Here is a 26,019-nt window from a genome sequence, read left to right as displayed (position 1 = left end):
GGGCTACAGTAGAATTTTTTTGAACCTTAATATAATTAGAAAGGAAATTTCCATATTTAAAATTCATTTAATTAGGCAAATCAGTAGTGCTTTCACCTCATGGTCCATTGGAAATGATTAATCCATGATGTACTCACATAAAAGTAAACACCAAGATAAGAACTAGAAGACTTCTATAATTGCTCACTAAATGGCAATTAGAGTCAACAAAAAATTATATTCTCATGGATTGATTGAATCCACACCTCCCAGCAGTCTTTATTTTTCTTTCTCCTCTTATTATTTTTATTAGGACAGAGAGATACTGAGAGGGGGAAAGATACCTGCAGCCCTGCTTACCTCTGGTAAGACTTAGCCCTTGCAGGTGGGGACTAGAGCTTTGAACTCAGACCCTTATACGTGGTGAAGTGTGCAGTCAACTGGGTGTACCACTCCTGGCCCCTTTTCCACAATTTCTTAATCTGGCCATCTGCCAGTTGGGCATGTCAGCTGATTACATATTTTGGTGATTGCAAATAGTGCATCCGTGAACATAGGGTTGCATATATCCTTTCAAATTAGTGTTTGGTTTTTTTTCCTTGTCCCTTGGATATGTGCTTGGGAGTAGTTTTGTTCAATCATCATTATTTTGAAGTATAGACCATCCTCATCAGTGTGATATAACATTTCATTGTGGTTTTAATTTGCATTCCTCTAGTGATAAGTAATGTGGGGAGTTTTTTTTTTTAAAAAAAAAAATATATATATATATGTCTATGGATATTTTTCATTTCTTCTTTGAAAAAGTGTGTTCAGATCTTTACCTCCCTTTTTTTTTTTGTTTGCTTTGCCCCCAGGGTTTTACTAGGGCTTGGTGCCAGCACTATGAATCTGCTGCTCCTGGCAGCCATTTTTCATTCTTTTATTGGATAGGATAGAAATTGAGGGGGGTGTAGAGAAGGGGAGAGAAAGAGACATGTGCAGACCTGCTTCACCATTTGTGAAGTGATCCCCCCTCCAGATGGGAGCCAGGAAGTTGAACTGGGATCCTGTACTTCATACATGTGCACTTAACCTGGTGCACCACTGCCCACTCACCCCCCCATTTTTTCTTTTTAATGAGTTGGGAATGACAAATGGTGGTGAAGATGAGATGAAAAAAGAATTCTATTACTTTGTTAATAGAGGTGCAAACTGGTATGGCCCTACATAAAGCAGTATAGAGAGTTCATAATAAAGGCTTCTTGGAGGTGTGGCCATGGAGTAAGAATGAACAGAACAGAATATCAGAACAACAAATAGCTACAACTGTCAATCTTAACAAACCTCACCAACTGTACCTGAGATATCCACATAAGCACTGCAGCCTCAGGTTGGGGCAAGGCAGGGTGTGGGATTGAAATCAAACAAATGGAGGTTAAGAGCGCCAGAGTACAGTACCACATTCCCTCTATGCACAGCTAAGGAGTGCTGGCTGTGAGAGAGGAGAACCAGTGAGCTTTAAGTCAGTGACCTTGAGGGTGATAGCCTACTGAACAAGAACATGGGACATTTCTGATGAAAATCAGTCTGCTCTGTCACCAAAACAAGGGCAGCCATACAGAAAGGAAATTTGTGGCAGCTGGCAGCTAAATGGTAAGTTGAGCCCTGCTTTTCTGAACACAGCATCCACCAAGCAACAAACCTCTGAGGCATGGTTTCAGACTAAAATCATACAAAGAAACCATAAATATACATACCACACAGCTCAGAGAAATAACACTAAACATCCTCAACCCCTAGCCCCCACCACCCAGCATATAAACAAAGGGAAGTTCAGTGATCACAATAATAGCACCACCTGCTAGCCAGCAATAACCAGCACAAATGCATACCAGAAGTACTGCAAAAACAAGTTTCAGGTGTGAAAGAACAAAAAAAGCAATGAAACAGGACTCTAATTAACAGCATAGAGCAACTATCAGAGGAAGACTACAGAAAGCTCATTATTAGGACTCTCCAAGAATCTATGCATAGTATAGAGAAACATATTCAACAGTTAAAAGAGTATTTCGCTAAGGAGTAAGGAAACAAAAGAGCTTCAAACAGAGTTCTCTAAGAAACTAGAAAACATGAAAGAAAAGCTTCAATCAGAGTTCCCTAAGCAGTTAGGAAACATGAAAGAAAAACTTTATAGAGTTGCAAGGAGTGAAGAACCAGTGCAGTAGAAGCTTGATAGGCATAGGAAGTAGGCTCACTCATGCAGAATAAAGATGATCTAAGCTAGAAAATATACTTAGCCCACTCTTTCAAGTTAAAGATGAGGGAGAGGACAGGTTTAGAAAGAATGAAGCAACTCTCTGAAATTGCAGACTCTATCAAAAGGTTGAATGTAAGAGTGATAAGAATTCCTGAGGAAGAGAACAGGGTAAAGAGAACAGAGACTATATTCAGAGAAAGCATAGCTAAGAATTTCCCTCAGTTAGGCAGTCTTCAGAGCATATGCATCCAAGAGGCAGAGCATACACCCAGGTACATGCATACAAAATAGCCACCACCAGAGCACATCACTGTAAAATTATCAAAACTTAATGACAAGGAAAAAAAATTGTAGGCTGCTAGGAAAGAAATTACACACAAAGGTAGAGTTACCAGGCTTTTATTACACTTCTTTTCACAAACCCTAGAGGCAAAAAAAGAGTGAGATAACATGTTCAGAGTACTAGAAAATAAGAAATTCCAGCCACAAATCTTGGATCATACAAAATTATTCTTCAGATATGAAGGAGAAATTAAGGTCTTCTCAAATATCCAAAAGCTAAAGGAATTTGCCATCATCAACTCCACCTTACAAGAGTTATTTTAAGAAGTCCCACAAGAGAAGAAGGTGCTAAGAAATATATGTTCTAACCAAGGTGAATAGCAGTAAAAATAGGAAAAAACAAGTGGTCCGGGAGGTGGCGCAGTGATAAAGCTTTGGACTCTCAAGCATGAGGTCTTGAGTTCGATCCTTGGCAGCACATGTGCCAGAGTGATGTCTGGTTCTTTCTCTCTCCTCCTATCTTTCTTACTAATAAATAACTAAAATCTTAAAAAAAAGGAAAAAACAATAAAGCAGGAAAGGGGAGGGAGCTAATGGACAAAGTTCTATCAAATGTTAATCAAGACCAACTGAAGAGTTTTTTTTTTTTAAGATATGTTAGTTATTATTCTCATGGTAACCACATCACAAAAGAAGGAATAGAGATTTACAGGAAGTACAAGAGAAGTTAATGAGGAACTGATCACAGAAATCCATCCACACAAAATGATGGATAGAAACAAATGGGAAAAGAATCAACAATTTAAAATAAAATCAAAACAAAAATCTGAATGGAACCACCTATATCAGTAATCACTGTAAATGTGAATGGCACAGATTCACCTGTCAAAAGACTGAGTAGCTAAATGGATTACAGAAAAGGATCCATCTGTCATAATATATTCAGGAAACACACACCCAAAGAAAAAACTATTCTGTTTCTTACCAGAGCACTAATTACTCTAGTTTATGGTGGTGTGGGGGATTGAACCTGTGACTTTGGATCTCAGGCCTTAGATTATCTTTGCATAACCACTATGCTATCTATCCACACCCTGGGACAACTATTCTCTTCACAAATAAAATAGACTTTCAGGTAAAGAAAAAAGAGAGAGAGAAGGACACTATTAATGGTCAAAGGATTAATCTAACAAGAATACATAACCATTATAAATATATATATGCCCCGGGAGTCAGGCAGTAGCACCGCAGGTTAAGTGCAGGTGGTAGAAAGCTCAAGGACCGGCATAAGGATCCCCATTCGAGCCCACAGGTCTGCAGGTGTCTATCTTTCTCTCGTCCTCTCTGCCTTCCCCTCCTCTCTCCATTTCTCTCTGTCCTATTCAACAACAAAGACATCAATAACAACAATAATAACTACAATAATAAAAAACAAGGACAACAAAAGGGAGTAAATAAATAAATATTAAAAATCTAAATATATATATTTGCCCCAAACTCAGGTGCACCCAAATATATGAAACAAATACTGAATGTAAAGGAGACAGTGACAGACTAGGCAGACATACAAAAGATTATACAAGGCTATTATGGACATCTATATAGACATAAGTATGTCAAATTAGAAGAAATAGACACATTCTTTTTTTTTTTTTTCCTCCTCCAGGGTTATTGCTGGGCTCGGTGCCTGCACCATGAATCCACCGCTCCTGGAGGCCATTTCCCCCCCCCTTTTGTTGCCCTTGTTGTAGCTTCGCTGCGGTTATGATTATTGTTGACGCAATTCATTGTTGGATAGGACAGAGAGAAATGGAGAGAGGAGGGGAAGACAGAAGGGGAGAGAAAGATAGACACCTGCAGACCTGCTTCACCACCTGTGAAGCGACTCCCCTGCAGGTGGGGAGCTGGGGGCTCGAACCGGGATCCTTACGCTGGTCCCTGCGCTTTGCGCCACATGCGCTTAACCCACTGCGCCACCGCCCAACCCCCGAAATAGACACATTCTTAGAGGCATACCAGCTGCCACTGTTGACACAAAAGTAAATAGATGAACTTAACAGGCCAATCACTAGTGCAGAAATTGAAACACTAATCAAAAGCATCCCCAAAAACAAAAGCTCAGGTACAGATGGCTATACTAATTCTTTTTTTTTTTAATTTTTATATATACTAATGAATTCTATAAAACGTTCAAAGAAGAATTAACACTCATTCCCTCAGACTTGTTCAGAAGATAGAAGAAAAAAGGAAGCACTTACACATACATTCTATAAGGCTACTATTACTCTGATCCCCAAAGCAGGAAAGGACTCCACCAGAAAAGAAAATTATAGACACATATACTTGATGAACATTCATACAGAGATTCTCCACAAAATCCTAGCTAATCATATTCAACAACACATTAAGAGAATAATACACCAAGACCAAGTGGGATTCATCCCTGAGAAACAAGGATGGTTTAGCATCCATAAGTCAATCAAGGTAATCCATGATTTTATTATATGATTTTTCAGTTGATGCAGAAAAAGCCTTTGATAAGGTTCAACACCTATTTATGATAAAGGCCCTCAAGAAATAGGGAGCAGAATGGAAGTTCCTCAAATAATAAAGGCTGTATAAGTCAAGCCCATGGCTGACATCAATCATATTCAGTGGGGAAACATTGAAAACCCCTCTCCCCCCAAACAGGAGCTGGGCAAGGATGTTTGCGTTCACCATTTCTATTCAACATAGAAACATATTCAAGCAAGAAAGAGATATCAAAAGAATTCAGATTGGAAAGGATGAAGTTAAACTGTCATTATTTGCAAATGATATGTTGTTATACTTAAAGGACCCCCAAAACTGCCAGAAAACTACTGGAAACCATCAGTAAATTCACTAAAGTATCAGGTTACAAAATCAATACTCATAAATCTGTGGCATCTCTTTATACAAAAGATGGGCCAGAGGGAAGGGAACTCAAGGAAGCAATCCCACTTATACTATTTATTTGAATAAAAAAAAAAAATCATTTGATTACTGCTAGATAACGTTGCTTCCTTTAGATTTTGGAAAACCATTTGCCATGCTATTGTAGAGTTCTAAGAATTTTGTAGGATTTTTGAAAATAATCATCTATTAATGAATAATGCAGTTATTTAATGCATTGCTTAGATCTGGCTTATGATGGTACTGGGGATTAAACTTGGGACTTTCAGAACTTCAGGCATGAAATTCTTTTGCATAAGCATTGTTCTCCTCCACCCTAATGCTATTAATTAAGGATACTAGTATCTATAATAATTATACACTACTGATTTCTACTCCATGTTTATGAATTGTTTGCACATCTATAATCTCTTTCGATGGAGTATGGTGAACAGTATGAGCTATAATAAAGTATTTGCTTTTTAAGACTTCAAAGTAGTAATATATAAAATTAAATTTTAGGATTTTGGTCAGTCTTACTCTTTAATTCATGGTGTTTTTTTTTCAGACAGCAAATGGCTATATCTTATTTTTTCATATTACTTCTGCAAGAGGAGACAAGTTCCTTTATGAACCAGTGTATCCCAAGTAAGTTTGTTGTCTTATAATCTGCTAGTATTTGATTTACATATTTTGCTTCTACAAAACTATTACAGTTTTGGATTGTCTGAATTTATTATAACTAGGCCAGCATTTCCAAAATAGTGTTTCAGATATTACCACCAGGTCTTTCAACTATCATTACTTGAATATAGATGTACTATAACCCTTCTTTGACTTTCAAAATAAATATTTTCTAGATCTAGTCCTTTACATTTCTTATTGGAAAGGAGCAAAATAGTCATGAGGGAAAGCAGTGAAGTGTTAATAAGATACAGGTAGCTTTTCTCATATATTTTTGTATATGTATAGAAAAAGTTTATATCCCAAATGGTAATTATTCTTTTTTTTTATTTTTAAATTTATTTTTTATTTAAGAAAGGATAAATTAACAAAACCATAGGGTAGGAGGAGTACAACTCCACACAATCCCACCACCCAATCTCCATATCCCATCCCCTCCCCAATAGCTTTCCCATTCTCTATCCCTCTGGGAGCATGGACCCAGGGTCATTGTGGGTTGCAGAAGGTGGAAGGTCTGGCTTCTGTAATTGCTTCCCCACTGAACATGGACATTGACTGGTCAGTCCATACTCCCAGTCTGCCTCTCTCTTTCCCTAGTAGGGTGGGTCTCTGGGGAAGCAGAGCTCCAGGACACATTGGTGGGGTCTTCAGTTCAGTGAAGCCTGGCTGGCATCCTGATGGCATCTGGAACCTGGTGGCTGAAAAGAGAGTTAACATACAAAGCCAAACAAATTGTTGAGCAATTTTTTTTAACTTCTGTGATTGAGATTATCCCATATTCTTCCTTCTCTTTCTGGGTGATTTCACTTAACATGATTCATTCAAGCTCTATCCAAGATGAGATGAAGAAGGTGAATTCACCTTTTTTTTTTTCCCCTGGGTCGTGCGGTAGCGCAGTGGGCTAAGCGCACATGGCACAAAGCACAAGCACCAGCATAAGGATCCCGGTTTGAACCCCAGGCTCCCCACCTGTAGGGGAGTCACTTCACAGGTGGTGAAGCAGGTCCACAGGTGTCTGACTTTCTCTGCCCCTCTCTGCCTTCCTATCCTCTCTTGATTTCTCTCTACCCTATCCAATGCAATGACGTCAATAACAACAACAATAATAACTACAACAATAAAACAAGGGCAACAAAAGGGAAAATAAATATAAAAAAATAAAATAAAACATAAAGGTCTCTGCCACCTTATCAAGAAAGGAGTTTGTGTGTTCTTCCAACCATTCATAATTTTATTTTTATACAAAAAAGGTTCTTCGGTCAGGGAGATGGCCCAGTGGTAGAATTCTGGGCCCATAAGCATGATGTTCTAAGTTTGATCCCTGGCATCAACGTGCCAGAATGATGATCTGGTTCTCTGTGTGTGCATGAAATAAATAAAGTAAATAACTTCAAAAAATTTAAAAGGCCCTTTCTCTATTCAAAGCACAGATTTTTGCTAACTAAGGACATACAGATTTTGTAGAACATTTGGAAATTTTTTACTTTTATTTTTTTTATTTGTTATTTTAATGAGAAAGAAATTCAGAGAGAAAATAGAGCATAGCTCTGGTTTAAAATATGAAGGTCTTTTGCATAACCTATATACTGTCTCCTCAGTCCAAGGTTTTTGTTATTGTTCTTGTCTTTTTTATTTTGTTTTTACAAATAAATACCAGGTATTTATGGATTTCATAGCTTTTCCCACATTTCTTCTTTTTTTTTTTTTCTCCTCACCCACCCACCCACCTACCCCAGAGTCTTTTACTTTGGTGTAATACTCCAATTTCATTTCAGGTTCGACTTCTGTTTTCTTTTCTAATCTTGTTTTTCAACTTCGGGCTGAGAGTGAGATCATCCCATATTCATCCTTCTGTTTCTGACTTATTTCACTCAACATGATTTTTTCAAGGTCCATCCAAGATCGGCTGAAAACAATGAAGTCACCATTTTTTACAGCTGAGTAGTATTCCATTGTGTATATAGAGCACAACTTGCTCAGCCACTCATCTGTTGTTGGACACCTGGGTTGCTTCTAGGTTTTGGCTGTTACAAAGTGTGCTGCCAAGAACATATGTGTACACAGATCTTTTTGGATGGATGTGTTGGGTTCCTTAGGATATATCCCCAGGAGAGGAATTGCAGGGTCATAGGGTAGGTCCATTTCTAGCCTTCTGAGAGTTCTCCAGACTGTTCTCCACAGAGGTTGGACCAATTGACATTCCCACCAGCAGTGCAGGAGGGTTCCTTTGACCCCACACCCTCTCCAGCATTTGCTGCTGTTACCTTTTCTGATGTATGACATTCTCACAGGAGTGAAGTGATATCTCATTGTTGTCTTGATTTGCATTTCTCTGACAATCAGAGACTTGGAGCATTTTGTCATGTGTTTCTCGGCCTTTTGGATCTCTTCTGTGGTGAATATTCTGTCCAAGTCCTCCCCCCATTTTTGGATGGGGTTATTTGTTGTCTTGTTGTTGAGTCTGGCAAGCTCTTTATATATGTTGGTTATTAAACTCTTATCTGATGTATGGCATGGAAAGATCTTCTCCCATTCTGTGAGGGGTCTCTTGGTTTGGGTAGTGGTTTCTTTTGCTGTGAAGAAGCTTTTTAATTTGATGTAGTCCCATAGGTTTATACTTGCCTTAGTCTTCCTTGTAATTGGATTCGTTTCATTAAAAATGTCTAAAATTTATGCGGAAAAAAGTTCTGCCAATATTATCCTCTAAGTATCTGATAGTTTGTGGTCTAATATCCAAGTCCTTCATCCACTTGGAATTTACTTTTGTATTTGGTGGAATACAGTGGTTCAGTTTCATTCTTCTGCATGTTTCAACCCATTGTTTCCAAAACCATTTGTTGAAGAGACTCTGCTTTCCCCATGTAATAGTCTGGGCCCCTTTGTCAAAGATTAGATGTCCATAGGTATGGGGCCTCAATTCTATTCCACTGGTCAGTGTGTCTGTTCATGTTCCAGTACCAAGCAGTTTTGATGACAATGGCCCTATAATACAGTTTGAAATCTGGGAGTGTGATGCCTCCGGTTCTGTTCTTTTTTCTCAAGATTGTTTGGCAATTCTAGGTCTTTTCTTGTTCCAGATAAACATTTGTAGCATTTTTTCTATTCTCCTAAAAAATGTGCTTGGGATCTTGATGGGGATAGCATTAAATTTGTAGATGGCTCTGGGTAATATATTCATTTTGATGATGTTAATTCTACCAACCCATAAACATGGAATATCTTTCCACTTCTTTGTGTCTTTTTCAATTTCCTTGAGTAGTGACTCATAATTTTCAGTATACAAGTCTTTCACTTCTTTGGTTAGGTTTACTCCTAGATATTTTATAGTTTTTGTTGCTATAGGAAAAGGAACTGATTTCTGGATTTCAATTTCTTCTAACTTAGTGTTTGCATAGAGGAATGCCACTGACTTTTGAATGTTAATTTTATAGCCTGACACCTTACTGTATTGCCTGATGATTTCCAAAAGCTTCTTGCTGGATTCCTTAGGTTTTTCCATGTATACTATCATGTCATCTGCAAATAAGGAGAGTTTGACTTCTTCTCTTCCAATCTGTATGCCTTTAATTCCTTGCTCCTGCCTGATTGCTACGGAAAGAACTTCCAACACTATGTTGAATAGTAATGGTGATAGTGGGCAGCCCTGTCTAGTACCTGATCTGAGGGGAAATGCTTCCAGTTTTTCACCATTGAGTATGATGTTGGCTGTAGGTTTGCTATATATAGACTCCACGATCTTCATGAATTTTCCATCTATTCCCATTTTTTGTAGTGTTTTGATCATAAAGGGATGTTGTATTTTGTCAAAGGCTTTCTCTGCATCTATTGATATGACCATGTGGTTTTTGGTCTTGCTTTTGTTGATGTGGTGGATCACATTGATTGACTTACGTATATTAAACCAACCTTGCATGCCTGGGATAAACCCCACTTAGTCATGATGAACAATCTTTTTGATATACTGCTGTATCCGGTTGGCTAGAATTTTGTTCAATATTTTCGCATCTATGTTCATCAGAGATATTGGTCTGTAGTTTTCTTTTTTGGTTGTGTCCCTGTCTGCTTTTGGTATCAGGGTGATGTTGGCTTCATAGAAGCTGGCAGGGAGTATTCCAGTGTCTTCAATCTTCTGGAAGACTTTTAAAAGTAGAGGTATTAGTTCTTCTTTGAAGGTTTTGTAGAATTTATTTGTAAAACCATCTGGTCCAGGACTTTTATTTTTGAGGAGATTTTTGATAACTGTTTCAATTTCATTAGCTGTGATGGGCCTGTTCATGTTATCCACTTCCTCTTTACCTAGTTTTGGAAGTTGGTAGGTATCTAGGAAATCGTCCATTTCTTCCAGATTATCTAGCTTGGTGGCATATAGTTGTTCATAGAAGCCTCACATGATATGTTGAATTTCTGCGGTGTCTGTTGTGATATCTCCTCTTTCATTTACTATCCGATTTATTTGGGTCTTCTCCCTTTTTTGTCTTGTGAGTCTGGCTAAAGGTTTGTTGACTGTGTTCACTCTTTCAAAGAACCAACATTTACTTTCGTTGATCTTTTGTATGGTTTTTCTATTCTCAATGTTATTTATTTCTGCCCTAACTTTAGTGATTTCTGTCCTTCTGGTTGCTTTAGGATTCCTTTGTTGTTGTTCTTCTAGGTCTTTAAGATGTGCAATCAGGCTGCTTATTTGTGCCTTTTCTTGTTTCCTAATGTGTGCTTGTATAGCTATGAACTTCCCTCTTAGGACTGCTTTAGCTGTGTCCCAAATATTTTGATAGCTTGTGTCTTCATTTTCACTGAACTCTCGAAACATTTTGATTTCTTCCTTGATTTCCTCTTTGACCCAGAAGTTGTTAAGAAGTGTACTGTTGAGCTTCCACATTTTGGGACTGTTACTAATCTTTTGTTGATTGTTAAGTGTTAGTTTAATTCCACTGTGGTCTGAGAAGATGCTTGGGATGATTTCAATGCTCTTGAATTGGCTGATGCTGTCTTTGTGGCCTAACATATGGTCTATCCTTGAGAATGATCCATGTGGATTTGAATAAAATGTGTATTCCAGTTTCTTGGGATGAATGACTCTGAAAATGTCCAATAGTTCCAGTTTATCTATCTCTTCATTTAGCTCCCTTATGTCTTTACTGATTTTCTGCCTGGATGATCTGTGAAGTTGAGAGAGTGGGGTGTTGAAGTCCCCTACTATGATTGTGTTACTGTTAATATATTGCTGTAGCTCTTTCAGTAGAAGTTTGATGTATTTAGATGGCTTCTCATTGGGTGCATAGATATTAATAATTGTTAAGTCCTCTTGGTTGACTGATCCTCTGAGCATTAAGTAGTGTCCATTCCTATCTTTTTTAATCTTACCTATTTTAAAGTCTATCATGTCAGATATGAGAATAGCTGTTCCTGCCCTTTTTTGTGGGCCATTGGTTTATATGATAGTTTTCCATCCTTTCACTTTAAGTCTGTGTTTGTCTTGTTGCGTTAGGTGAGTTTCCTGTAGACAACATATTGTTGTGTTTTCTGATCCATCTTCCTACTCTGTGTCTTTTAATAGGTGAATTCAGGCCATTGACATTTATTGATATCAAAGATTGAAGATATTTAACGCCATTCTTGTAGAGTTTTAGAGTGTTTTGATATATGTCCTATTTGTGGTGGTCTGATTGTTTATAGGAGACCTTTCAGAACTTCTTTCAGGGCAGGCTTGGTGATGGTTGCTTCCTTCAACTGTTGCTTTTCTGAGAAGGTTTTGTTGCTTCCATCTAGTCTGAATGACAGTCTAGCAGGATATAGTATTCTTGGCTGAAAGCCTTTCTCATTGAGTACTCGATAGATATCTTGCCATTCTCTTCTGGCCTGTAGTGTTTGTATGGAGAAGTCTGCTGCTAATCTTACGGGTTTTCCTTTGTAGGTGACTCTTTGTTTTTCTCTTGCAGCCTTGAAGATCCTTTCTTTATCCTTATTCCTTTCCATTCTAAGTATGACATGTCTTGGTGTCTTTAGGTCTGGGTTAATTTTGTTAGGGACCCTCTGGGCTTCTTGAATCTTTATGTCTTTGGTGTTGTCTAGACTAGAGAAATTTTCAGCTATTATGGCCTGGAGAATGCTTTCTTCCTCTCCTTCTCTTTCTTCCTCTGGTAAGCCAATAATGCGTATATTGTTTCTTTTGAAGTCATCCCATAGGACTCTGTTGTTGTTTTCAGCATCTCTGAATCTCTTTTTGAGATCTCTTACTTCTTTTTTAGTTGTCTCTAATTCATCCTCAATCTTTCTAATTCTGTCTTCAGCCTCATAGATTCTATTCTCTCTGCCCTCTACTGCTTTCTGGAGTTCATCTATTTTGTTGCCCTGCTCTGATACTGTTTTAGCTTGTTCAGCTAGTTGCCTTCTTAGCTCAGCAATTTCAGCTTTCAGCTCTCTAATAACCATGAGATAATTAGAATTTTCTTCCATATTCTCATTTGTTGTTCCTGCATTTCTGATTACAATTTTTTCAAATTCTTTACTCACTCCTGTTATTATTTCCTTAGCTAATGTTTGGATGTTGAACTCGTTGTTTTGTGCTTCACCCTCTGGAGGACTTTTAGCTGGACTCTTGTCCTGGTTCGAGTCTCCAATATTTTTTCTTGTTGTTTTAACCATTTTATATATTATGTTATGAGTTCCCTTTATCAGTACTTTTCAAATTATTGATCACTATTGCCTGGATTGACTTGTGTCCAAGTAATTTAATTAAAGGGTTTACCGTGGTGGAAGTTAACAGTTTTTTCAATCCCTGAGTTGGAGCTCAGTGGTGTAAAAGCCTCTTTTTTTTTTTTACCTTCCCTGTAGGCTATGGGAGCCTGAGGGCTTTTAAACTGTCAATAGGCTTCTTAGCTTAATCACTGACTCCTGACCAAGAGATAAAGCAGGGTGTGGCAGAGATAATCCAGTGGTTATGCAAAGAGACTTTCACAGCCCCTCAGCTATGCCACCGAGGTATAGGTCTTCTCCTGAGTTTCCGGTTAGATCTCTGTGCCCTGGTGTCCCTCCCTGTTGCTGCTCCAGATTCTGAGGGTAGTAGCAATGGAGACTCAGAGTTGCACTTGGTGAGTCTCTGGGGAGTCCTTTCCTCCCGTCAGCTGGCCCCTTGTTGTGGAGCAGACTGGAGGTGGTGTCTCCACCGATAAACTGTTGAACTGTTAGCAGTCACTTAATCTCTCCTTAGGCCCCTCTCTCCTCTCTGTCACCAGCCACGCGTGTTTGTACTCACGGGGATTTACTGGGTTCCTGTGGTCATTCTAGTCCTGTCTTGTTTCAGTACGGGTGGTCTCCTTTGGTATTCCTAGTTGATCTGGGAGGGGAGGGGAGGGGAGGGGAGGGGAGGGGAGAGGAGAGGAGGGGAGAGGAGAGGAGAGGAGAGGAGAGGAGAGGAGAGGAGAGGAGAGGAGAGGAGAGGAGAGGAGAGGAGAGGAGAGGAGAGGAGAGAAAGCGATCTGCTGCTTGTAGCTCCGCCTCCGGAACAGGAACTCCTGGTAATTATTCTTGATTAGAATTCAGGTGACATGGACTTTTGATTTTTAAACTTGTTTTTCTGTATATTTTGCATTTTTCTTAGCCTTTTTTAACCTTTTGATAGAAGGGAACCTCTGTTGAAGAGACTATTGAAATTTTTAAATACTCATAATTATAAAGCATGACTTAAAAAAAAAAGTAAGTAAAACTAGATGAAAATATAAAAGTATTACTTACCACAGTTCTAGATGGTGGCATACTGCTGAAATTTAGAAGGAATTTATTGGAAGCTATATTTCATTATATGAAAAGTTTAAATTATTAGTAATTAACAGAATGGTTGGGCAGTGGTGTGTTCAAGGACCTGAGTTCAAGCCCCCAGTCTCCACCAGCAAGGAGGAAACTTCACAAGTGATGTAGTGTTGCTCTTTCTCTATTTCCCACTTCCCTCTTGATTTCTCTCTGTCTCCCCCTCCCTCTTTCTTTCTTCTCTATCTGCCTTTCTGTCTCAAAACACTGCACAGTTCTGGATTAATGTGATCCTGGGGATTAAACCTGACTCGTCAGAGCATCAGGCATGATATTCTTTTGCATAACCATTATTCTGTCTCCTCAGACCCACTTCTTTTTTTAAAATTTTTTAAAACTTATTACAAATGGAGACATTAACAAAACCATAGGATAAGAGGGGTACAACTCCACACAATTCCCACCACCAGATCTCCTCCCATCCCCTCCCCTGATAGCTTTCCTATTCTTTATCCCTCTGGGAGTATGGACTCAACTCAGACCCACTTTCATACTTTGAATACTTCCAACAATCCTCTGAGGTAGCTAGATATAATAACTATGTGAACTGCAGCAGAGGGGTCAGGTAACTTGCCCATAGTCACAGATTCATAAATTGTGTGTGTGTGTGTGTGTGTGTGTGTGTGTGTGTGTGTGTGTGTGTATTTAGCACCAGAGCCCCTGTAACCTCTAAATCCCTATTGGTCTGAGTTGGCAGCTCAGGTCACAGCTGGGAATAGTGCAATCTGCACTCATTTCAGGACCAGTCTTCCTCGAGTGGCAGAGCAGGATACCCCAGCCTCCCATCAGAGACTGGGACAGTCCCTACCCTAGCTGCTCTGTGATGGAGGCAAGGTCCTGAGAGGGCCCACAGAGGGCTTGTGATGACGTTCTGTAAGTGACCAGTGGTGGTGCAGAGAGGGATCCATTAGCACCTAGGGACCCAAGGATTCCCTGACTAGGGCCCCAGATGGTTAGGTGGCTGTGCCCTTATTTATCTCCATCTAGATATGCTACAATTTGGGAATTTATTTGGACAGTTAAGGAATCAAAAAAGGGAAAATTATATAGAGAGGTTTCTAATAGTTCTATAGAATACTGGTAGTGTAGTTGAAGTCAGTAGTTATGTTTTCAACTGAAGAAGTGGTATTATCTTTTGTTTCTCTTCTCTGAATTCTGAGTTCATCACAAGAGTTTTTCTGGAATATCTCTACTTCTTTGTATTGTGTGACAGTCTCTTCCCTTGGGTTGCCTATCACTTTCCATTATGCTCCATCTGAGAGCAGGTCAGATATCCACTTGATCTTTCCATCTCCACTTATTTTGTGTCCAGAATCCTTCCTTTTGATATCAGAAGTCAGAACTTCAACAATGATAATTGTCTTATTCAGTGACTCCTTATACCTTTAAGATTATTTACCTTTTGGTTAATTTTTTGATTTTCTTTTTAGTGACTCATTAGTGTTTTTCAAAATTAAAAAGATTATACTCCTGTGCATGGAGTATGACATTCACCCCACTCTCCAGTACCCCATTCTCAGTAACCACTGTAGCTCTGATAAATTCCAAGAGACAATTTACCATTATTTATCACTAGGGCTTCTTTACCCTCGGGGATGACTCCCCCCCCCCCCCCCAGCATAGAGACAGAGGTAGCAGGGCTCAGGTGGGAGGGGTGAGAGGCTGAAACTATAGCTCTTGAAGCTCGGCTGGAACCTGGGTCGTGCATATGGCAAAGCAGTCCACTATCCAGGTGAGCTGTTTTGCTGTCCCTTTAATGTAGCTTTAGAGTATACTTGGGTGTATGCTTAGATTGGAGTTTCATAGATCTTGAAATTGCAAATGATTTAATTTCAGTGTAATGAGAATAATTTCAACAAATGTCATCATAATGTATACTTCACCGTGTAGAGATAATTTACCCCCTGATTCTGTCTTCCCACTCCTACTGTTAAGCCTTATTAAATACTAAAGCCATTAATAACTTCACTGGAAAAAGTAACTCCCAGACAATGGTCAAACCTCAAATATTCCGTTGTCCTGCCTCTCTACCACTATGAGAAGTTTTACCAGTTTGTCACTGTCTACCAGAACTTGATGCTCATAACTTAGAAGCCAGTCTTTGAGAGGCAAGATTTGGTGAGAGGAAAATAGATTTTAATGAGGTTGCTAGCAATCCTGAGATGAATTACTATTAAGATTGAAAGTACAACAAGGGTCACAAAAGGGGATAAAATGGCCTCCAGGAGCAGTGGATTCATGGTGCAGGCACTGAGCCCCAGCAATAACCCTGGAGGCAAAAAAAAAAAAAAAAAAAAGGATTGAAAGTAATGCTATGGTATAAATTCTGGGCAGTGAAAACTATGCACATGCAGATCATGCTTTATTTTATTCTGGAGAGAGAGAAACTGAGAAGGAAGGCTGAGACAAGAAGAGGGACATCTGCAGCACTGCTTCACTGCTTGAGAAGCTCTTCCCCCGCAGATGGGTGCCGGGATAGCCTGAGGGTACTTCTTCCTGAGCTAGTGCTCTCTGGGTTGGAGAGAACTCAACTGGAGCCGATCTAGCCTGCTGCGTGGGAGAGGGATCAGGAACTCGTGCCGCACTAACTTCACAGGAGATACACTCTGGAACTCTCGGAGCCGGAAAGCAATTTCCAAGTGTCTTTAATCAGAAGAGCAACTGTTTTTATACTCTCCAAGTAGGGTGGAAACAGGATGTGATATAGATAGGGTGGAGCGAAAAGTGACTGGTGAAAATCAGAGTGTGACGAGAGGATCAGGGTGTGACAAGGAGAGGGGGTGGAGCAGGTGAGAATTCTACCACTAAACCACCAATGCCCTGGAGGGAGTGTGGTGCTTTATGTAAATGTAAAAGTGATTTATGTAAATAGACCAAAGCTTTGAATGGGATTAAATCTATCCCTATATAGGCATATGGTTAAGCAGAAGCCAGGGGGAGCTGGCATACTATCCAACAGATGGGGACCAGGGACTTCAACCCCATTCCTCCTGTACTGTATAACATGTGCTCACTATTCGATTTGCCATCACCCACTTCTGTAGACCATACTTTTAAGGTTGACATCTAATAAATGATAGAAATGTTAAAAGATCTGCCTAATTGAATGGCTACAACACATACTTTATATCAGACTGAAGACTATGTAAATCTGTGATAAGTTAAACAAGAAGCCTTAAAAATAGGGAGTCAAGCTGAGCTGTAGTGTGTCAGGTTAAGCACATGAGGCAAAGCGCAAGGACTGGTATAAGGATCCCGGTTTAAGCCCCCAGCTCCCCACCTGCAGGGGAGTCGCTTCATAAGCGGTGAAGCAGGTCTGCAGGTGTCTTTCTCTCCCTCTCTCTGTCTTTCCCTCCTCTCTCCATTTCTCTCTGTCCTATCCAACAATGATGACATCAATAACTACAACAATAAAACAACAAGGGCAACAAAAGGGAATAAATATTTTAAAAAGTAGTTTTAAAAAAAGGTTTAAAATATTAAATGTAATAAGTCTGGTGATCAGTCTTCTACCTCTTGTAGAAAATGTTTCTGAAAGAATTTCTTTAAACTTTTATTTATTTATTATTGGATAGCAACAGAAATTGAGAGGGGAGAGGGAAGATAGGGAGGGAGAGAGAGACTGAGACACCTGCAGCCCTGCTCCACCTCTTGTAAAGCTTTCCCCCTGCAGGAAAAAGGGACAAAGGGCTTGAACCTGGATCCTTGTGCACTGTAATGTAAGCACTTAACCAGGTGTGCCACTGCCTGGCTCCCAAGAACTTTTTTTTTTATTCATCTGTCTGTCCGTGTAGCTATTGAATTCTGTGAAGCTCCAGGACTTGCTAATGTTGGAAATGCAGTGGGGTGGAGGTGGAGGGATGACAAAAACTATTGGTAGAGCTTGAACTCTCTAGTAGACAGTTACACTACAAATAATTTTAAATTCTGTGATAAATTTTATGGCAGGAAAAAGTGGGTAAAGGGGTTGGGAAGTGTGGGCACAACTTGAAAAAGAGTGGTTAAGGTCTTCACTGAGACAGTGGCATTTTATTTTACTTATAAATATATTTTATTTGGTGTTGGGAACAGTGTGGAATTATACTCGTATTATCTCATAATTTTGTAGATCAGTATTAAATCACTAAAAAAGTAAATAAAAAGTGGTGGAAACAGTATGGAATTATACCTATTATATCAAAATTTTGTGAACCAATATTAAATCACTAATAACATTTTGAAAATAAATAAAATACTTTGGCAAAATCATGCTTTTTAAGTTACATGCTAGTGCTTCTGTCTACAAAATATGTTCATATGTGCTTAGTAAATCGTATTTTTTTATTGTTATCTTGGTGCTTGAATTATTAAACATAAGTTTCCGTAGAGTACTTTAGAAATTTGTTCAGAGCCTAAGGGGTAACTCTCACTGGGTAGGACTCATGCCTTACTATGCACACAGTCCCCCCAGTACCATGTGGGAGGTACTGTGGTGTTTCTCCCTCTTCCCCCCACATTTAAGCGTTTTATTAGTATTGTTTAGATTCTCTATTTCCTTAATAATACAGACACACCTGGGTTTTTTTTTTCCATTACTGGTCCTTCTGGCTAGTTGTTACATATATTATTAAAAGTGGGGTTTCTGTTTCCAGTTGTTATCTTAGAACTGTTTATCTTTCCCAGGATGATGACAAAGAAAAATATCAAGATGGTAGTTGTACATTAGACTTAGAAAATAGGACAATGAATGTCAGGAGGGATGCTTGAAGTAGTGGGGGAGGTTATGCAACAGATGTGATGATGTAGCTCCCAAAGGTAACAGTTGTTTCTCATAGCTACATAGGAGTTCAAGAAGAGTTAGGCACTTTTTTTTATTTAACAGTAGTGACAGTATGCAGTAAAGTTAAATTAAGGAAAGTTAACTCTTCATACAAGGAAAGAAAAGTAATCACTTGATGTAGAAGTAAAATGTTTCTATAAACATCATAATAAAAACCTTTTGCTGTAATCATATTGGTAATATGGAGTGATTATATATGGAATATAATCATAGGTAATATGGAGAATGAGAGTAAGTTAGTAGATACTTTTTTTTACATTGTGTTTTTTATTAGTGATTTAATACTGATTTACAAGATTGCAAGGGGTATAACTATAATGAAGTATAATTCTATACAGTTCTCACCACCAGAGTTCTATGTCCCACCCCCTGCATTGGAAACTTCCCTATTGTTTATCTCTTTGGGAGTATGAACCAAAATTCTTTTTGAGGTGCAAATGGTGGGAGTTCTGACTTCTGTAATTGCTTTTCCACTGGACATGGGCGTTGGAAGGTTGATCTATACTCCCAGCCTGTTTCTATCTTGGCCTAATGGAGAGGTGAAGTTCCAGAACACATTGGTGAGGTCATCTCAGGGAAGTCAGGATGAAATCATAGTATCATCTGTGGCTTAGAGGCTGAAATGCAGTAGGATGGAAAGCAGGACAAAATGTTTAATAAACAGGAACCATAAAGTAGGAATAGAGCAGATGAAAGTGGGACCTTAGGGAAGAAGGAAGCTAGGAAGTTTATTTTAGGAATGTTCCTAAGAGCTTAGTTAGTAGATATTTTCTCTCACTAATGATGCTAATGCTTTAAAACAATTTTCAGATATGCAGGTAAATATAAGAGGATAATGGGTAAATGAATTGAAGATAGTTGTCTCCACTAAGACACTCTTTCCTCCTGTCTTTCTCATTAATAAATACATAAAATCTTTTTTAAAAAAGTAATCAAAAATGATATTGTGTCCTTTGTGACAAACTTGATGGAATTAGAGGTAATTGTGTTTAGCTAAATAGGTGAAAGACAGCTGCTGGATAGTTTTACCCCTGTGAAACCTAGGGAATTAAAACATATGATCTTGAAGAAAAAAAAAAAAAACCTCTCATAAATAAGCAGCCTACCTGTATATTTTTCAGATTTATCTTAAGTAGTTTCTGTCCCTAAGAGTACTTCCTCTACTTTCTCCCACACACCAATTATACTAACCAAATACATTTGTAACTAACTAATAGATAGGCTACTGTAATTCTCATTTGGAAAACCTTATGAGTGAACATGTGACATATAAGTTTGCATTTACTTTGTGAGAACAGTGGTGATTATCCTTGAAAGAGTAAGGGCATAAAACTTTGATGGGCATGGCATATAACTATACCCTTTAATCCAACAGCCTGATAAATCACTATTAAACATGTTTAATAAAATGACCAAAGAAAGAAAGAAAGAAGCAAAAAGAATCTAAAAATAAGCAAGAGTTTCTGATCATTAGTATTTCATAAAGCCTGGAGTCTTAAAAACTATTGAACTTGTAGGGGCTGGGCCTTGGCACACTGGGTTAAGCACACATGTCACCAAGTGCAAGGAAGGGCCCAGCATTGAGCCCCATCTCCAAACTGTAGCTGGGTAAGCTGTGAAGCAGGCCTGCAGGTGTCTGTCTCTGCCTATCTCCCTATCCTTTCGCAGCTTCTCTCTATCCTAATAAAAATTAGAAAAATAAAAGATGAAAAAATGGCTTCCTGGAGTAGCGAATTCATAGTGCTATAAGCCTGGTGGCAATTTAAAAAAAGTTAGTATCTTTGCACATAATTTAACAATACTGACATTAACTTCCAATACCAAAGGTGAAAGAATGGGGAGAAATTGATGTAGACACACTGACTATTGTTTAAGTGTAAGTGATAGTTGAGAAGAGATAAATAGCTATTAAATTGCAGCACTGAGAAAGAGTGGTCTTTGGAGAGAGATTTCTAAATAGCTTTGTAGTCATTTTTGAGGGATTATGTGTGACAGCTCAAATTTTTTGGCATTGACCCACTGTAATGCAGTGCCAGGAATTTTTCAACTTTAGCTTTTATTACCAAGTTTTTTTGTTTGTTTGTTTTTGCCTCCAAGATTATTGCTGGGGCTTGGTGCTCACTACAAATCCACTGCTCCTGAAGGCCGCTTTTTCCCTTTTGCTGCCCTTGTTGTTTATTGTTGTCATTACTGTTGTTGTTGTTGGATAGGACAGTTAGAATCGAGAGAGATGGGGAAGACAGAAGGGAGAGAGAAAGATAGACACTTGCAGACCTGCTTCCCTGTTTGTGAAGTGACCATAAGGGAAGCTTATTCTAACTGCTTCTCTGAAGCTTATCTCAGTACTGACATTTATCTGAAGGATAGGAAATAAGGGTGTATTGTAAAGGAAGGTGAGATAAAGTGAGGGTTCGGTTCATTTCAGACATTCATTTATATAGAATGGCATACATTTCACTGTTACTCAACTCAGAAAGAGCCATCACTCCTTTTTTTTTTTTTTTGGTTTACAATTTATATTATTATTATTATTATTATTTTTCTCTTTTTTTTAAATTGGGGAATTAATGTTTTACATTCAACTGTAAACATTTGTAGCATTTGTTGTATTCTCCTAAAAAATGTGCTTGGGATCTTGATAGCATTAAATTTATAGATAGCTCTGGATAGTATATTCATTTTGATGATGTTAATTCTTCCAACCCATGAACATGGAATATCTTTGCACTTCTTTGTGTCTTTTTCAATTTCCTTGAGTAGTGACTCATAATTTTCAGTATACAAGTCTTTCACTTCTTTGGTTAGGTTTACTCCTAGATATTTTATTGTTTTTGTTGCTATAGTAAAAGGAATTGTTTTCTGGATTTCAATTTCTTCTAGCTTAGTATTTGCATAGAGGAATGCCACTGACTTTTGAATGTTAATTTTGTAGCCTGACACCTTACTGTATTGCCTGATGATTTCCAAAAGCTTCTTGCTGGATTCCTTAGGTTTTTCTGTGTATACTATCATGTCATCTGCAAATAGGGAGAGTTTGACTTCTTCTCTTCCAATCTGTATCCCTTTAATTCCTTGCTCCTGCCTGATTGCTACGGAAAGAACTTCCAACACTATGTTGAATAGTAATGGTGATAGTGGGTAGCCCTGTCTAGTACCGATGTGAGGGGAAATGCTTCCAGTTTTTCACCATTGAGTATGATGTTGGCTGTAGGTTTGCTATATATAGACTCCACTATCTTCAGGAATTTTCCATCTATTCCCATTTTCTGTAGTGTTTTGATCATAAAGGGATGTTGTATTTTGTCAAAGGCTTTCTCTGCATCTGTTGATATGACCATGTGGTTTTTGGTCTTGCTTTTGTGTTGTTTTCGCCGGGCTGGCTTCACGGGTGGGTAACAGATGACCAGAAACGTGTAGCTGAGCTGAGAATGCAGTTTAATCTTTACTCACGAGCAGGCAAACAGTCCAACACCTAATCACCACACCATGTGCTCCTTCATCTTTCTCCTCTGGCGGCAGAGAGGGACTCCTAAACTAATCACCACACAGATCTGTCCTGCACCCCTCTCCTCCAGCGGCTGCAGCAGGAACTCAGGAAGTATGTAGGGTAGGGGGCGGGGAGAAGGGAGTAGTGCGAAAACTAGCAAGGGCTAAACCAAATCTCCCGGTGGGGGAGAGTGAGACCAAACCAATGTGAAGCATAGCTACACTTTTGTTCATGTGGTGGATCACACTGATTGATTTACGTATATTAAACCAACCTTGCATGCCTGAAATAAACCCCACTTGGTCATGATGAACAATCTTTTTAATATACTGTTGTATCCGGTTGACTAGAATTTTGTTCAGTATTTTTGCATCTGTTGGTCTGTAGTTTTCTTTTTGGTTGTGTCCCTGTCTGCTTTTGGTATCAGAGTGATGTTAGCTTCATAAAAGCTGGCAGGGAGTATTCCAGTGTCTTCAATCTTCTGGAAGACTTTTAAAAGTAGAGGTATTAGTTCTTCTTTGAAGGTTTTGTAGAATTCATTTGTAAAACCATCTGGTCCAGGACTTTTATTTTTGGGGAGATTTTTGATAACTGTTTCAATTTTATTAGCTGTGATGGGCCTGTTCATGTTATCCACTTCCTCTTTACCTAGTTTTGGGAGTTGGTAGGTATCTAGGAAATCGTCCATTTCTTCCAGGTTCTCTAGCTTGGTGGCATATAGTTGTTCATAGAAGCCTTGCATGATATGTTGAATTTGTGCGGTGTCTGTTGTGATATCTCCTCTTTCATTTAGTATCCTATTTATTTGGGTCTTCTCCCTTTTTTGTTTTGTGAGTCTGGCTAAAGGTTTGTCAGTTTTGTTCACTCTTTTGAAGAACCAACATCTACTTTCGTTGGTCTTTTGTATGGTTTTCTTATTCTCAATGTTATTTATTTCTGCCCTAACTTTAGTGATTTCTGTCCTTCTGGTTGCTTTAGGGTTCCTTTGTTCTTCTTCTTCTAGGTCTTTAAGATGTGCATTCAGGCTGTTTATTTGTGCTTTTTCTTGTTTCCTAATATGTGCTTGTATAGCTGTGAACTTCCCTCTCAGTACTGCCTTAGCTGTGTCCCAAATATTTTGATAGCTTGTGTCTTCATTTTCGTTGAAGTCTCGAAACATTTTGATTTCTTCCTTGATTTCCTCTTTGACCCAGAGGTTGTTAAGAAGTGTACTGTTGAGCTTCCACATTTTGGGACTATTACTAATCTTTTGTTGATTGTTAAGTGTTAGTTTAATTCCACTGTGGTCTGAGAAGATGCTTGGGATGATTTCAATGCTCTTGAATTTGCTGATGCTGTCTTTTGTGGCCTAATATATGGTCTATCCTTGAGAATGACCCATGTGGATTTGAGTAAAATGTGTATTCCAGTTTCTTGGGATGAATGACTCTGAAAATGTCCAATGGTTCCAGTTTATCTATCTCTTCATTTAGCTCCCTTATGTCTTTATTGATTTTCTGCCTGGATGATCTGTCAAGTTGAGAGAGTGGGGTGTTGAAGTCGTCCTCTACTATGACTGTGTTGCTGTTAATATATTGCTGTAGCTCTTTCAGTAGACGTTTGATGTATTTAGATGGCTTCTCATTGGGTGCATAGATGTTAGTAATTGTTAAGTCCTCTTGATTGACTGATCCTCTGAGCATTAAGTAGTGTCCATTCCTATCTTTTTTAATCTTATCTGTTTTAAAGTCTATCGTGTCAGATATGAGAATAGCTGTTCCTGCACTTTTTTTGTGGGCCACTGGCTTGTATGATAGTTTTCCATCCTTTCACTTTACATCTGTGTTTGTCTTGTTGAGTTAGGTGGGTTTCCTGTAGACAGCATATTGTTGGGTTGTATTTTCTGATCTATCTTCCTACTCTGTGTCTTTTAATAGGTGAATTGAGGCCATTGACATGTATTGATATCAAAGATTAAGATATTTTAATGCCATTCTTTTATAGTTTTAGAGTGTTCTGATATATGTCCTATTTGTGATGGTCTGACTGTTTATAGAAGACCTTTCAGAACTTCTTTCAGGGCAGGTTTGGTGATAGTTGATTCCTTCAACTGTTGCTTGTCTGAGAAGGTTTTGATGCCTCCATCTAGTTTGAATGACAGTCTAGCAGGATATAGTACTCTTGGTTGAAAGCCTTTCTCATTGAGCACTTGATAGTTGTCTTGCCATTCTCTTCTGGCCTGTAGTGTTTGTGTGAAGTCTGCTGCTAATCTTATGGGTTTTCCTCTGTAGGTGACTCTTTGTTTTTCTCTTGTAGCCTTGAGGATCCTTTCTTTATCCTTATTCCTTTCCATTCTAAATATGATGTGTCTTGGTGTCTTTAAGTCTGGGTTAATTCTGTTAGGGACCCTCTGGGCTTCTTGAATCTTTATGTCTTTGATGTTGTCTAGACTAGAGAAGTTTTCAGCTATTATGGCCTGAAGAATGCTTTCTTCCTCTCCCTCTCTTTCTTCCTCTGGTAAGCCAATAATACATATATTGTTTCTTTTGAAGTCATCCCATAGGTCTCTATTATTGTTTTCTCTTAATCTCTTTTTGAGATCTCTTCTTTTTTAGTTGTCTCTAATTTGTCCTCGATCTTGCTAATTCTGTCTTCAGCCTCATTGATTCTATTCTCTCTGCCCTCTACTGTTTTCTGGAGTTCATCTATTTTGTTTCCCTGTTCTGATACTGTTTTAGCTTGTTCAGCTAGTTGTGTTCTTAGCTCAGATATTTCAGCTTTCAGCTCTCTAATAACCTTGAGATAGTTAGTGTTTTCTTCCAGAGTCTCATTTGTTGTTCCTGTATTTCTGATTAAAATTCTTTCAGACTCTTTACTCACTCCTGTGATTATTTCCTTAGCTAATATTTGGATGTTGAACTCATTATTTTGTGCTTCACCCTTTGGGGCTTGTAGTTGGACTGTTGTCCTGGTTAGTTTCTCCAATATTTCTTCTTGTTGGTTTACCCATTTTATATATTATGTTATGAGTTCCCTCTCTTAGTACTTTTCAAATTACTGATCACTTTTGCCTGGATTCACTTGTGTCTAAGTAAGGTAATTAAAGGGTTCACAGTGGTAGAAGGTAACAGCTGTTTCAGTAGTTTTTTAATCCCTGATTTGGAGCTCAGTGATTTAAAAGCCTCTTTTTTTTTTCCTTCTCTGTAGGCTATGGGAGCCTGAGGGCTTCTAACTATAAGTAGCATCTTTTTTTTTTTTTTTTTTTTTTTTTTTTTTTTTTTTAGTAGGGGTTGTATTTTTATTTGGAAAACTGGGAAATGATATGCATGTACACACTATTGTATTTACTGTCAAATTTAAAACATTAATTCCCTAATAAAGAAATTTAAAAAGTATAAGTAGGCCTATAAGTAGGCTTCTTAACTTAATCACTGACTCCTAACCAAGAGATAAGGCAGAGTGTGGCAGAGATAGTCCGGTGGTTATGCAAAGAGACTTTCATAGCCACACAGCTGTGTCACCGAGGTATGTCTTCTCCTGAATTTTTTGGTTAGATCTCTGTCCCCCGGTGTCCCTTACTGCCGCTGCTCCAGACTTTGAGGGCAGTAGCAATGGAGACCCAGAGTTGCACTTGGTGAGTCTCCGGAGAGTCCTCTCCTCCCTTCAGCTGTCCCCTTGTTGGTGGGATAGACTGGAGGTGGTGTCTCAACTGATAGAGCATTGGACTGTTACCAGCTACTTAGTCTCTCCCTAGGCTCCTCTCTGTCACCAGCCATGTGTGTCTGCACTCACTGGTGATTTGGTGGGTTCCTGTAGTCGTTCTATTCCTGTCTT

At 38.7% G+C, this 26,019-nt stretch overlaps 1 protein-coding gene across 3 annotated transcripts in view; it reads left to right on the top strand.

Moving 5' to 3' along the window:
- RIC1 (RIC1 homolog, RAB6A GEF complex partner 1) overlaps window positions 1-26,019 on the top strand; it is a 96,670-nt gene that overhangs the window by 17,758 nt on the left and 52,893 nt on the right. For all 3 annotated transcript variants that reach the window (XM_060199310.1, XM_007536075.3, XM_016193872.2), the window contains exon 3: window positions 5,982-6,061. In XM_060199310.1, coding sequence (XP_060055293.1) covers window positions 5,982-6,061 — 80 coding nt within the window. The remainder of the gene's footprint in view (window positions 1-5,981; window positions 6,062-26,019) is intronic.

Source organism: Erinaceus europaeus, chromosome 10 (assembly GCF_950295315.1).
Source record: "Erinaceus europaeus chromosome 10, mEriEur2.1, whole genome shotgun sequence".
Classification (NCBI taxonomy): Eukaryota; Metazoa; Chordata; class Mammalia; order Eulipotyphla; family Erinaceidae; genus Erinaceus; species Erinaceus europaeus.
This window is presented reverse-complemented; position numbering and strand designations above follow the sequence as displayed.